We start from the raw sequence: 15,752 nt of genomic DNA on the forward strand, positions 1-15,752 counted from the left end.
ACTTCATGGCTTTTAATATTTGAGGCTGAGGAGACAGATTCCTTCAGGCTGATTTGCACTGATCCACAAGTGGTAAATGAGGACAAGCAATTTGCCCAATATCACAGAACAGTTATATAGTATAACCAAGTGCTGCCCCTTGACCTGGTTATGACTGGAGCTCACAACCTTCTAAGAAATACATATTTATTGGTCTCATTAGCAAAACATTAGTTAGTTAAGCCTTCCATCTCAAAGATTTACAGTATTTAAATCAGACTACCTCTGCTTACTTGCAGATAAGATTACAATCTAATCTTGAAATACACAGCCCTTGCTTTTCATGCAACACAATTCAACCTTAACATTCAAAGAGCACTGAGAAGTGATTCAGCACACATCACTTCCCTTCAACACACAGAGGAGAGAGATTTTGTGTGAGAAGCAACCCTTAAATACAAAGAGGGTATGCTCCTTCTGAGTTACACAACTTGAGATCAACAATAACAACTACTTCCCTCCTCCCAAAGCCACTCCTCAGCAAAGACACGCAACTGCAATCAAAATAGATCACATCATTTCCTTTATATTTTTTCACCTTTAAAAGCTAAAGTTCAAGCTGTCTGATTAATGACACCAGTGAGACATATAACAGTATTTACACAAGTAGGTTTCAGATCTATGGTAAGCTACCTAGAGCTGAGTTACAGGATATTAGCTCAACTCCACTGCTGAAAACAGCTTCCAAGTTCAAGTACCTGTAAGAGTATAAAACTTTACCAATAGCTGCAATTGTCCAGCTACACATCTCAGGAGATCTCCTTCATAAGTATGGATTCAGTTTTGCACAAGCTTCATCATTCTGGTGTGCAAAGAGAGTTTTATCAACTTCAGTGACAATCCTGCATATCCGGGGAAAGAAATTGGTCCATACAGGTGATTCAGATCAACAGATTCTCCCAAATGCCTGACAACCTGATTTTCACAGGGCTAAGGGCATTAGGGTATATTTCCACATTCCTCTTAGAAGTCACCAGCTATGGCATGTAAACCTTAACAAGGTTTTGGAAGACTCTTCCTAAAACTAGCCATTAGAACTACAGAGAGAAATGTTCAAAAGCTAACTTGTGTCTCTCATCCAAAAATTACAAAACACATCATTGAAACACACCTTTAGGCAAAATTTAGAGGATACCTAACCTTTCCAGAAACTATTAAAGCAGCTGTGTATTGATGGTATTCAGATGGCTAACTCCTGACAGCATTCAGACTTGGAGTTGGTCCAAAACGCCTCATTGTGGCAGAGACATCCACAGGCAGGTGTGGAACACCGTTTGCCAATCTGTGGTTAACAACATTAAATAAAAGGAAACCAAAAAACAAACATAATATTTTTTTGCTTTACATAACTCAGCTAAGAACCAGGGGTGGAGTGAGGGAAGCACTTCATAAAACCTGTTTTCTTTAAACCACATTTCAACCCTCACCATAACAATAGCTTTGGCACTGAAATTATACTGCAGTGAAATACCACTATGTGCAATGTCAAATCTCACGAAAGTAAATCAACAATAGAACATACTAGCTAAGGTTGTTTTCTACTTTAGTCAAGATTGTATTCAAGGCTTAAAACTGTAAGCATTACTTACTCACACAGAAGAATGCCGTTTTCTAATCCAGAACGAAAATCTTTCTCACCAAAACTTCTGCCGGTGACTTGCTGCAAAAGAGTAGAGGGAAACAAAAGAGCGACATCTATTAGAAAGTGAGCTTTACAAGTGCACTTCATAATACTCAGTTAGAGCATCTGCTGTATAAGGAATATTTGAGCTTTACAGGCCTTGCAAAGGACTAAGCAATGTCCATTTCTCTTTCCCATTTCATCAAGCTATTTAACATATAGGACAAAGTATTTGCTCCGGCCAATGCAATTGCAGTCTGCAATTGCAGACTGTTTTCTAGTAGTAAAAACCAAAAATGACAAAACAAAAACAACAATGTAATCTTCAGAATATTTTAGAAGTTTTATTTTATAGTGCTTTGAATTTTAAAACTATTGCATTTAGACAAACTATGTATTTTTATTGCTTTTTTTGCACCACATTAAACATTTTGTACCAGCCTTGAACTTTAGCCCTTAACTTATCGTCTTTATAGAATAAGCAAAGACAATTGAAAGCAATGGTGTGAGCTATAGCCCTCCAGACACATGCCTCAATACTCCTAGTTGTATTAAAAGATAATTCACATCAGCAATTTAACCATGAAGAGAATACAAACTCAGTGGAAGCTGTACCTCCTGGTACACTTGGACCAGTAGGTACACTTTGCCTCACAAGCTCTTAAGCCATTCTGTGCTGCTTAGGGATGGACCAGCTAGAAACCTTCCAGGAATCCCAATCTCACCTGAGGGTGCTGGATGCTTCAAGCATGACTGAACTCCCCTGTATGACTCACTACTGTGTTGACAATGTCTTGCCATTCATCCTCATATCATTCTCAACAGATATGTTCAGTTAAAAGTAAAGAATACTTCTTATTACAATCACAAAAGATATAAAAATAGTTACTGTGTTTAGAAAGCACTGAACAGAAACAATACAAATAAAAAAAACTGTTTTAATTGTCCTGCAGGAGGTCTTCTCTTTACCCAGGCAAAATATTTACTGGATGCTTAAAGAGTTCTCATGGCTTTCATCCAGTTTTTCAGCAGAGCCTTGCTCTGGGTGTTGCTTCCACCATAGAGAACAGCAACTTGGGGATACATCTGTCATTATGTCCCTATTTTCTCCTTGCTGTTATATTCAGATGCAAGACCCTGCCCCTCCTAGTTTCCTATCATAAAGACAGCAATTTATAAAAACTGACAAGTTGCAACTGTCCCACAGGATTAACAAACACCTCAGTTTCAGAAAGGCTGGTTATAGCTGGGCAGTCTTGGACAGAGAGCAACACTTTTTAAATTGAAATGCATATGCAAAGCCTAAAATCTAATTCTTCACTAAATTATAAACATATTATTTTGCTCAATGTGAAGGAAGTTGTCCCATACTCTGAAAAATGTATTGTAACAGCATCAGTGGACAATTGTATCTTACACAAATGCATAAAGAAGAACAATGCACTGTGCTGCACTCATATCTCTGAAGAAACCACATGTAATTTGTAGTAAATGACCTTTAACCATTTAAACTATATCTAGACATAGTAAAACATGTCTAATCTTGATCTGCTGGGACAAGGGAAAATCATGACAATAAAATCTTAGCATTCAGGATGAATTATAGGTGGAGCATATCAAAACTGACTTTTGTTTCATCCACAAGATATAGTACAGAAAGGAGTGGGAAGAGCTACTTCATAACTGCCTGACTCCAAGTAGTTTTTTTCATCTGTGAAAAAATTAAAGAAAAATTATAGTAATCTTATTTCACTCCTCAAGACCAAATGTCCCAGATATGGAGATCAATCTTCTTATGTATTTGTTGAAGACCCTCATTTATCAGGGAGCAGTATTGAAAGTGTTACCACAATTCAGGACTCAGCCTGCCAAAAGCTGTCACATGAGTATCACTGTTATTACTGATGATGTAGGAAGGTTTCATACACTACTTCTGTCTGCACAAATAAAATCATGAAATACAGATGCACAGCTGGCACACGAATTCATCCAGTGAGAGGTACAACACACATTGAAAGGAGGTGAGGAAAGAAAGGAAGGTCCAGGAACAGTGCACGTCTGTTTGAAAAGGAACTGGAAGTAAATGAGGCATGGCAAGGTTTATGCCTGTTCTAGATGATGCAGCTGCAGAAGGAAAACATTAATCACCTACAAGTCTCCTGATTTAGTCAATTAGAATGTAAAAACAGTTCAACAGAGAAAGGCTAGAAACTAAAAATAAGCACAAAGATGACATGATAAATGACAAAGATAAACCTAAAATGGGACTGAGAGAAGCAAGAAGCTGGATCCACCTTTTCCAGAGGAAACCAGAGCTCAGTTGCTTGGCGTACGCACACACATACACCTCCCTCTCTGCAGAGGCCACTTTGGGCCATACCCTCATGCAAAAAACTGCTGCAGGCCCACGGGCCAACCTGGTGCACATTTCTGAGATAACCTCTGTTCAGCACATCCAGGGCAGGAGGAGACAAAAGGACTTCAAGCAAAAGGACTGGCTCTCTCATATTTGCACACAAAGAATCCCAGATAGCAAAGTGCATGCTTTACCCAAACTCCAGTAATCATGAAAGTGTGTGCATTTGCCATGATATCACAAAAAATCTGCACACATCACAGAACTGTGTTCATGTTATTGATATAAGCAGTGGTCAGTTCTTACTAGCTCATCTCCCATCTCAGGAAATAAAAGCCTCCAGTTTGCTGGATGAAGTTCTAAAAACACTGACAAAACAAGGACTAAAGGATAGCATTTGCAGTGCTTCTACTGAGCTTCACTGGAAAAAAAGGAAATTGTTCATTTGCAACCAGGTACAGTAAACTGCAAAATGGAAGAACAGATATTTAGCCCATCAGCTTTCATAGTACAGAGAACTGGAGTTCAGAACTGAACCTGCACAAAACCAGTCATGACAAGATGCAAGGTACTCTATTCTGGACTGCTGTCTTCAGGAAAGAAAAAAAGAAAAGTACATGAAAACCCAAAATGTTAACTGAGAGAACTTTTGAGACCTGGCCTTTCTTTGCAAGGCCAGGCTTCCAGACTGCCACCTCTTGCATGCTTTGGAGACATAACTCCATCTTCCACCTTGCACTCTTCCCACCTCACTGGTAGAGACCAGCACACTTAGGCAGCGCAGGATGAAGCAGGATAGATGGAAGAGTTCCCTATCCACTCTGCAACGGCAGCATACTGTAATTATTGTGGTGCTGGGGTAGCAAAGTTAGAACAAAGTACCTCAAAGACAAAACACAAACTATATCTTGCAAATTATTAGGATAGCCTCTCACTTCCTTAATAATTTCTATAAAGCTGAGTGGAAAAAAAGCTGCATTTCCCTGTCATATTGGAAATTAAAAATAGAAAACAGAAGCAAAACATTTATTGCTGTGTGCTTCATTTATGTGAGGAGGTGCTATTTTTATTCATCATCTGGATTACATTTTCCTCTCTGTAAAAAGCTACAAGTATCACAACCAGGACAATTATTTGAGTGCTGGGTGCATTTCTCAGTTTCCCTGTCACTTAACAACAGAATATGAACCTAAAATGAGTAATTTACGTTTTTCATGACAACAACTTCAATACATATTTGCATACAGTAACACTTGATATATAGTGCATTGTTGCTGATTAACTCTTTTGTTCTTTGCAGTTGCACATGCTACAAAATTTATATCATCAAGAATGGCTGTCATCCAGCCACTAACCATTGCCATATTGTACAACTTTATTTTCCCAAAGCTTCACTTTACATTGTTTTCCTTGCATTTTATATTGCTGCTGGTGCTTCCTGAGATGGAGCTTGCAAACCTTCTCGAGTCAAAACAGCTTAGGGGCGTGAAAAAGAAAAGGTGACAAATTAGTGAACAGATGCTAGCCTCAAGTGAAGGTTATCTAGGCCAACAAGATATAAGTAGTTGAATAAACACTTGGTCATCAGGGATAACTCTCTGAAAACACTTAGTTTCATTTTCTATGTGCACATCTGAAAATGCCATGTTATGCAGTGAAAAAATTAGAGGCACAGCAAAAAGAGGCCTTTGTTTATCATTATGTATTTTTGAGAGCTTATGAAGCATGACAGTAAAGAGAGGAAGATTTTCTACGCATTTCATAAGCTGTTCGTTTCTTTGTATGTGTGTATGCTGCCTTTCCATTTTGTGCTACCATTACTTTCTCCTATATAATTTTTTTTCTTAAATGAAAAAATCAGGTCCTGCTACTTAACTAGGAAGATATAAAAGTAAGGCTTTAACTGTAATAATCAGGTATGTATATAGAACGCATTGGATTGTACAAGCAATAGGGAACACAAACCACCAAAAAAAGCAAAACAGCTTTTAGAGCATCAGGATTTGGCTCCTCTAGAGTAATGAATTCCTACTTCCCTGTTTCTGAGTTACCATGTGAGCTAATAAGATGAATACACAAGTTAAATTCCATTTTCACATAACATAAGCAAGGGATTTCTGAATCAAGCAACCCTGTCCAGTCACAGTCAGCTTCACCTTTGCAGCCCAGAACTGCACTGCATTGCTATGGCAGTGCCATGGAGCCTGGAGACCCTTCATGGCTCCTGGCTCAGCCACCTATGGATCATGCAATGTCTCTGTCTGCAAAAGTGGACACAACACATTATCTAGGCATGAGTTCCTTCTCTCTTATGTCACAGAGGCATTTAAATTGCTAAAATCATAGCAATGCAAATCAGTCCTGAATGGCTTTATTACAAATACTAGGAAGGTAGTTGATTTAGTTCAGAGAAACTTGAATATTGAATGAATGGAGTTTTCCAGGGGCAACAACCACAGATCTAACATACCTGTCTTCCAGTAAAGCTGAATGATAAGCACTCTGCTCAAAGCCTTCCAAAAGGCTTTACAGTATTGAGGTAATTTACTACTGAAATCAGTAAAAGAGCAAACAATATCTCTAGTGTGCAATTCTACTCTCAGGGACAAAACCGGCATGAGCTCAGAATGACTAATGTGGCCAGCAATAAATCACCTGAAATTCTGTGATACAGAACTTGAAAATTTAAAGAATATATGGGAGAATGATGGGAGATTTCACACTTGGGTAGCAAGATTAATCTGCAAAGAAAGCACTTATTATTTTTAGGTCTTCCACTTCCCGGTCACTTAAGTTTAACTGCCATTTGCAATGTTAACTACCTGTACTGAAGTCCCTTTTTCTCTTTTCCTCTGACTTTTCATCCTCATATTATTCTTTGATGAGACAAAAAACCTGACTCACTCTTAATATTTCATATAAATTTCACTTCTTCTAGCAGCAATAGAATAAAATAGCATATTCTCCCCCATTTGCTTTAAATTCCCTTCTGCAACACTGCTAATCAGGTCAGCTGACAGTTTAGTCAACATATAGCATGGAAAAACCATATCCACTGATACAAACACACTCCCCTTTGGTGGGCTCAATTCTAAGTCCTCACTAAAGGAACAATTTATTTACTTAGGAATGCTAGTCACGGCCTTTTGTTTTCCGTGGAGGGAGCAGCAACTGGAAAAACCACAACAGCTGGGGTTTTTTTCTGATCCTTTGCACAGATTAATGAGGACATGATTCTATGAATGGACACCTATATTTAAAGTGTAGACCAAACTGGCTCTGTTAGTACTTTGTTTAGGAGACACAACAAAAGAAATACTGAAAGTGTAGTACACGCCAGCAGCTACTACCCTACTAAGGCTTTAAAGCTAAGTCTGGGAAGATTTTGTCTTTGCTAAATCCTGCTCAGCACCAGAGCTTTCCACACTGAAATTCTGCATTGCTAACAGTAGTATTAAACATGCAGGGTTGCCATACGTTGCTTGGATTTATGATCTTGCAGAGCCGTGCGCATTTCTGCCAGGACATCTGGTAGTGTAATCCTGTTTGGCTGGCAAGCTGCTAGGGAGTGTTAAAATTTAATGATAGAGTAAAATCAGCTGCCTTTTCATCTCTCTTCCCTAATGCTGTTTGTATACATTTCCAGGTGCATTGCCAGATATTGCAGCCTTCCCTTTGGGGTGGGGTGGGGCAGAAAACATTTCAGTTAAGGTTGAACACTTTGTGAAGAAAGAGAGCAAAGAGCAGGAAGGGAACTTAAAAACTACTTCTGTCAGATTTCTCTTGGCTGCAGCACATGCCCTGAAAGCTTCACCTAGCATCAGGTCATCTGTTACATCTAATCTGTATCTGACAGTCAGTAGATTGGCATTGCATTGTTTTATGGGCAACCAGACTCTTATCTCAGTGTTATCAAAATTAGGTACTAGATGGCAGATATGACAGACCAACCTAGTGTGTTTTTAATCACTTGTTCAATTTAGGGCTCTTTTATTGCTAAAATAAATAAATAAATTTAAAAATCCTTTAAAAACATTTATAGAAATCCATCATCCCTTTCTTTAATGCGAATTAAAGAAGGGGAGAATTGTAGGCTTTGCCACAGATTTACCAGTAAAGTGTTCATCCTACTTTTTGAGTGGGGAGAAGGAAGATGAAGCACTATTTTGGGAAAATAACTTGGATTTGGAAGAAGGTACATCTTAGCATAACAACACATTCTTTAGCTGTTTGCTCTTTTCTGTAAAAACAAGATTCCATGGTCAGAGGAGCAGTGACCAGAGGAGCACATATGACGTGAAGCCAACAGGTACAAGAGACCAGAAGACAAGCACACACCTCCTCAGTCCAAGGCCCTCATTTAATCCAGTCCTGTCTGTCTGGAGAGTCTGGCCTTACTCAACCCACCCCACTTCAGGGTGCACCAGTGCACAATGGCAGCTCCTGCACCTCTGAAGGGAAGAGGAGCAGATGCCTTGTAATTACTAGCATGAACACCCTTTCCCAAGGTCTTACTTTCTTACCCAACCAGGCTAAATAAGCAGTCTGTTCACTGACAAAGGAAAGGCTAATTAAAAATATCATGATTTTGTTTTTGTATGATCCCCTGGGGCTTTCCATGGACAGATAAACATTCACACTGCCTTTTATTTTACCTCTTCAGTTACATACAGAAAGAAAAGTATACATGGAACTAATCTCAAAAGCAGAAACTGTTGATTCAGCTCTTATGTTTTCCCTAACTAATTCTTCTTGAAGCTGGAATCAGTACTGATGAAGGGAGATTACTCAAACTCTGGCTACTGAACACAGAGTAGCTCTCCCACTAGTAACCTATTTGCCTCACATTTTATCACCAAGTCAAAGATGTTTTTTAGCAAAGGACAGGAGAATTTTTTTCCTTTGTCTCAGGTTGATTACATTAGCAACTTTCCAGCAGAACAGGAAATTGGGTTTCTGGCCTTGTCTAACAGAGCAAAGAATTAAAACAGACATTTTTTTTATCCCTTGATTCCTTTTTATAAGTCTAGAAAAGGTTTCTCATGCTCTTGAAACATTGCTCCTCCAAGATTTATGCTATGCTATCATCTATAAGTTGAAACTGAAGCATCTGTTAATAAAACTCTCTATTTTCTCTCCTCCAACTTTCAGAAGCTCAGGCAGTCCTGAATCAGAAGTGTTTCAAGCTCTCTCGGTTACAGCTGCAGAGGCAGAGCAAAACACAGCACAGGCAGCAGACTCCTCGTTGAGCTCAACATCTTGTCTCACCCTCAGAGCAATGAAGAGATCAACAGCTCTGTAGGAGATGATAGGATCACTGCAGTATCTAGATTTGCTAATCCCCACTTTAACTGCTTTAACCTATTTTACATTAATGACTGCATTTATATTTTACAAGACCACTGCACTACTTCTTGGACAAGCAGTTTTTGACACCAGTGTGTTGCTTTCTGTCAGGAATGTGCATCTTGGCAGACAATTTTAAAACTGTACACATTTAAAGCTGCACAGAGACAGGAATACAAACATACGAGATGCTCCAAGTTAGAGGGGCCCAGCACTAGGAGCACTTCAGCCTGTCATTAACCACTGTCAGAGAGACTACCAAAGCTCAGCACTGTTATTGAGATTTTGCAATGAAAAATGTCTGGTAGGAGACACCAGCTTCCCTTTCTGAAGGAACTAAGTGTTCGCTTGAGCAAAACATTAATAAATTTAACCATCCATTTATAGATTATACTCAATGTCTTAGGTCTCAGTGAAGCTTCTGAAATGCCAATGATGAGCATCAGTAGGCACCAGTCTACCTTGAAGCTTTTAAATTTAATATCATCCAGTTGTTTCAAGGCAAGTCCACATGTAAAGTGTCCCATTTACAGTCTATGCAATTTAAATATATATATCTCTCTATATATAAAAGTATAGCTCAGCAAGGCATTTAAGACTTGATTTTCCAGACAGTAAGCCTGGAAGCCCAGAGCAAGCAAAGCAGGAAACTGTCCATGGGGAATAGAGACATTCATACGTGTCATACACGTGTCATACAAACACTGCTGAAAGATGTAATTCTATCTGCTATCAATACAACTCTGCAAAACTTTGCTCCTTTCAAATAAAAGGGGAAGAGGTAAACCACAACGCTTTTGAAAACAATATCTGAACTTCTTGGATGTTTCTTCTGTACTCTGGGTCCTCCCTTGGCACATTCTGCAGCAGGAACAGGGCTGTGTGCCATGGTTTTGCAGCCACTTGCAAACAAACTGCAGAATTACCAGCAGGTAGTTCTAAACAGGAAAACCAGTGCATTTCAAAAATCACAGACTGAAAAAAAATGATCCACTTTCCTACAGAAAGGAGGTTAACCTTAATTCAGTCATATACTTTTGAGACCTTTATTAATAACTCTTTGGAAGTAGATCTACTTTGTCCCTGCCTCTGTAGAGACAGAGTTAAAGAAAAGCGTTCCCACTCTGAATGCTTTTCCAGATAAGCCAGTTTTTAAACAACATTTGGCTACCAAGCATGGATAAAACTAGACTCACAAGAATTTAGGAGGGCACACAGTCAGGACAGCTGATCCCAACAGACCCAAGGGATAGGTATCCCATACCATATGGATCATGTGCAGCAGAGGGAAGGTTGGCGGGGAAGCTGCTGCTGAGGGACTGGCTGGGCATTGGCTGGTGGTTGGTGAGAAGTAGGTTTTTCTTGCAAAACTTGCCTTTTTTGAGGTTTTATTTACCACTCTTTGTTTTTTTCCTATTCATTACAATGTAGGATTATTTTATTTCTATTATTAAACTATTCTTATCTCAGCCCGTGAATTTTCTCACTTTCACCTGTCCAGTTCTCTTCCCCTGACCTTCCTGGAGGGGAGGAGTGAGTGAGCAGCAGTGGGGTTGCCAGCTGGTATTAAAACACAACATAGTCACAAAAAGAATGCTGCCACAAGTGAATCAAACCATCAGAAGCTAAATAGGAAGGTATGGTGAAACAGAACAACTATTTCTCTGTAAATTATCATGACATTACACACAGATAGAAATCCCACTGCAGCCTCTGATGGAAAAAATTGGTTTTCTGTTCTCCCCAACACTTCTCCATGGCTCCTTTGACGCACGTCCTGAAGGACACGCCATAGCCCTGCAAAAGGGAATAGTGACTGCCAATAATACTCTAGACAAGAGAAACACTGCAGACTATCTAGAATCAGCTGATGTCTTAGAGCACATGGACATGAGGTGTTGGTAGATTTGACTGCCTATTAATAGACAATGAAGTATTTCTGTAAGATTTTAAACCACAGCTTACTCTTCAAAAGACACTTCCAAGAGTCATCAGCATCTTAAGCAGAACTAAGAACCTCTATTTATTTCTCTGTCCTCCTCCTCCGTCTCCCAAAAATTACAACTTTCCCCAGTTAAAGAATGTTTAGACCTGTCTGTCAACCGATTGCTCCCACAGGAGCTAGGGATCTTGCAGTGCATTTTGAGTACTAGATTAAAAGCCATTTTTCATTCATTTGATTTAGCTGGAATAGGGCAGTTAACAAATATCAGTAACCAGTAAGAGTTTTCTGCTAAATGGAATTCACAAATCAATCCTGTTGTCCCCTGCAATGACAAACATGCCATTCACAGATCCTGAGCATCAAATCAAGACCTATTTACAAGGTTGCCCCTGAGACAAAACCCAGCAATGTTACACAGGGTAAGTTATTGCTCTTTTCTCTCCTGCTGCTGCAGATATAGGGAGCCTTTGTTTGGAGGACACAGAAAGCAGAGGGAGAAAGGGAAGAGGATTGATGATGCACACAACAATAATAAACACTGTTCTTTTCTATTGCTGGAGCACCTGCTGCCTCCATCAGCTCAGGCTCATCCATTATGCAACACACCAGCTCTGAAGCCATGATAGACCTGACCAGGAAGCAAGACACAGAACGAGAACCTCTTATTATGAGACAATGAGCTGCACTGGTGCCCATTCTCTGCCCTGTTTATTGTTGGGTGAAACAAATACTAGGAACAATTAGGTTAAGCATCTTGTTCAAATGTACTCAGAGCAATAAAAGAAATTTGCCTTCTATAAAATGTAACAATTTAGCCTTGTAGAAAATAAATTCCTGAAGAGGAAAAAAACCCCTGACAATGATTCTAACTACTGTAACTTTTATTTTTACTCATAGTGGATATCATGTAAGGTCTAAAATGGATTGAAAGGAATGCAATTATTTCACTATAATGCTTTAATACTAGAAAAGGAAACGATTAAAAATATGCTTAACATTTCCAATCTAAACAATAAGAACTGCAAGTTTCAAAACATCTTCTACATTTCTACAATTCCAAGAAATCTTTTCAGTTGGCCACTTCCCTGACAGAATTAGATCTGTCCCAAGGACATTTTCACTCTTCTTACCAATCCAGAGTATCTCACCCATGTCAAGAGGGCAACTCAAATGCCATATTAAACATGAAACACTGGCAGGAATCAACATTGATATTGAAAAGAATATTTACTATCATCAGAGTTGGATTGCAAAGCACTTTTAAGAATTAGTTAACTTACAGTTTTCAGATGTCAAGATGAGAGGAAGTCCTTTATCAGCACATTGGTTTTCCATGTACCTCTTTACACTCATGTAAACTCAGCAACCTCTTTCTAATTTGAAATTTTAAAAAATCCATAGATCTTGAAACTCATCATTAATTAATGATATTAATATATTAAAAAGGGAAACATTTTCATTAAGTTACTTTCCTAAATAGGTTGTTTTCAAATTTCACATATTATTCAAATAGATTAAATTAAAGGCAAATAAATATTATCAACTTTCTCTGTTTCTTTTTAAAACCATACAGTACTGACAATATTATGTAGCATTCATCATTAATATTGTATGTGCAATCATAGAAGGATACTGCTGTCATACAAATTGGAAAATGAACCAGAACTGTCAGAACAAGAATACCTGCCTAATCTACAAGCAAAATTATACACAAAGAAGGAGGAAAAAAATCAAAGAGACCCTACAATTTATTTAAATAATCCAGATATTCTGTGTATCAACCACAACAGTCTTTTGAGAAGGCATTCACTTATAGGAATTGTATTCCTCCTCTGTTGTTTTTTAATGTGACAACATATCTGCATGACAGCAGGAGCTTTGTTGTTGAGCTCACATGCTCAAACAGTTTTTCAATCCTGTCTGCCTGCAAGTGCACCAAAGCCATATTAAAACCTGAGATAACCCCTGTGATGTTTTAAAAGGGAAAGCTCAGGAAGAACCCAAAGCTTGTTTCTCTGGCTAAAATTAAAAGTGTCTCTTGCAATCAGCTGACTTTATTAAGTGCAAATTCTAAACTTCTCATGCTAAATATTACCCGGCTTAGGCTGGAAGAAGCAGTCACCTACAGCAAGCCACCAGGAACAGCTGCTTGATAACAACCTGTCATCTGGAATTAAGGGCAAGTGTTTAAGGCTTCCCATGAGAGGGGGGAAAAGAAAAGGAAAAACAAAAGAAGAAACGGACACAGGTTTATTTGCTATGAAAGCATCATTGACATGTCCCTGATATTTGGACAGTTTCACCTTAGCAGTCAATCCAGTTTCTGAATGTTTGCTTATATTTCATTCCCTCACTAGGGGCTCAGCAGAATATGAAAAAGTTTATATGGAGTTGGAGAGGCTGCTGGAAACTCAGTGTTATTATGCCAAGACTGATCTGCTGAGACATTTGTGACCACCACATGATTTAACTATGCCAGTTAATCTGTTGTAAAGCTAATTTTTCTTATGGTATCAAGCGCACCATTGCTGGTTTTGTACATGATGAGAGGCACCAGGTATCTGAGTATGAGCTATCTCATTTTAGCCAAAACAGCACACTATCAGCACATTCTCCAACCATCTGTTTTTATCATCCCTGCAAAGTTGGCTGAACAATTTTAAGTCCAGTACTTTTGTAGTGTTTTGCAAAATCTTCACTCTGACTCCACATTTTAAAAAACTCTTAGAAAATTTCTCCCAGTTAGCTTGAAATGATACTTTTTTATACTACCTTCTTCCTACTACCATTCTCTACCTTTCAAAACACCACTGATTTTTACCACTCAGCAATAAAACAGGATATTTTTATGTTAAAAGAAAGTTAATTTTCCTGCTGCCTCAACACTTGGTGTTTGAGGCAAGGGAGCAGAAGGAAGAGAAGGGCAACCAGTGCTCGATGCCTTAATTGCATAGTATAGCATCCCATAACTTTTGTGCATTTCACTTTCAGATGAAGTCTGATGAATTTCTCTGGTTTCTTAAAGGTTTGACTTGGGCAAAAACAAGAGAAGACCCATGAGGATAAAAATTAAGTTGCAGACAGAAAGTACTTTATGCATTAGGAGCTACACGTTAAGTCTGTTCGATATAAGTTAACTCCTACAGAAAAGCACAGCTGCTGTCTCCAAGAGTTAGAAATCCCACATTCATACAAACTCTAGCAGCATAAGAAGAGGCCTCACATCACTTACTTGAGTGATTTTATTTTTGTCTTGATGAGCTGACACCACATAATGCAAAGGCATTTGCATTAGTACAAAATTATCAAGTTAAATAAACTATGTCTCAAGAGCTAATTGTATCTTACTGTCTGAAGAATCATTATATAATGGAACAAAATCAGATGTCTACTAATATGAAAAAAACAGATTGGACATCAGAAAAAATAACACTATTTTTTTATGTTTCACATCCAAACCACAAGCCAGCAAGTATTCAAATTTTTTCCAAGACTAATAAAAGTTAAATTACTTTGTGGTCTTTGGTTACTGGGTTAAAACCAGATATGCTGCTTTAAAACTTTGTCTTTACATAGCAGAGTTTACAACTTAAACCAGACAGCAAATTCAAATGAACACTGAGACATTTGAAGCCAGGTTTTGAATGCTGTTCAGCACTCCTCTACCTAGGTCTGAACAAAAGCACATTCTCTCCATGATTCAGTTATGCCATTTTGTCCCACTCCCTCTCCAGCTTATTTCCATTCAACAAGACCCATTTTGGCCACTTATTAGAACTACTGAAGCAGGATTCTCTAGAGACAAGCATGAGATTAAATAATCTTGGTTTTTTTCTCATTTTAGTGGTTTTCTTTTGTGCTTCAGATAGTAGGGGAAGATGGAATGGCTCTGTAAAATCAGACAGGCAAATTAAATAACAAATACACTCTCCCTTGCTACATCATCAACAGACAGTGATGGCTTTTGCAGACTTTGTGTGTAGAAGCAGGCCACTACATCTAGGTACACAAACCTGCCATTTGTGTCTTCTGTAACACTTTGCAAGATAACCTTTGCAAAGCTGTGCAGAGGGGCTTACTAAGATAAAAGGCAATGTCAGACTTGTCCAGGGAAAGTCAGCGACCCACATGATCACACAGCACCCATTACCTTGTGATTTCTTCTCATGAAATAAACCCCAGGTGTATAAAGAGAAAAAAAATCTCCAGTAAACATAAAGACCAGAAATCCCAATTGATGCATTTAGATGAGCTGTCACAATACTGTGTGGAGGAGATAAAACCAAAACTGAAAATACAAAGCTTGTTCCAATCCATTCCTAATGCTAACTCACGATCCCATTACCAACATTGCCATGACCCACTTCAAAGAGCTCCGATTCGCTTTGCCACTCATGTACCATTTTCAGTCATTTCACTCTTGCTGTTATAGTCACAAATGCATT

At 38.6% G+C, this 15,752-nt stretch overlaps 1 protein-coding gene across 1 annotated transcript in view; it reads right to left on the reverse strand.

Annotated features, from left to right (window-relative positions):
- The window catches only part of LIMCH1 (LIM and calponin homology domains 1), a 174,895-nt gene that overhangs the window by 108,591 nt on the left and 50,552 nt on the right, over nt 1–15,752 (reverse strand). The window contains exon 2 of the mRNA XM_058802919.1: nt 1,629–1,699. Coding sequence (XP_058658902.1) covers nt 1,629–1,699 — 71 coding nt within the window. The remainder of the gene's footprint in view (nt 1–1,628; nt 1,700–15,752) is intronic.

The sequence above is a fragment of the Ammospiza caudacuta genome, chromosome 4 (genome assembly GCF_027887145.1).
Source record: "Ammospiza caudacuta isolate bAmmCau1 chromosome 4, bAmmCau1.pri, whole genome shotgun sequence".
In the NCBI taxonomy this organism is placed as follows: Eukaryota; Metazoa; Chordata; class Aves; order Passeriformes; family Passerellidae; genus Ammospiza; species Ammospiza caudacuta.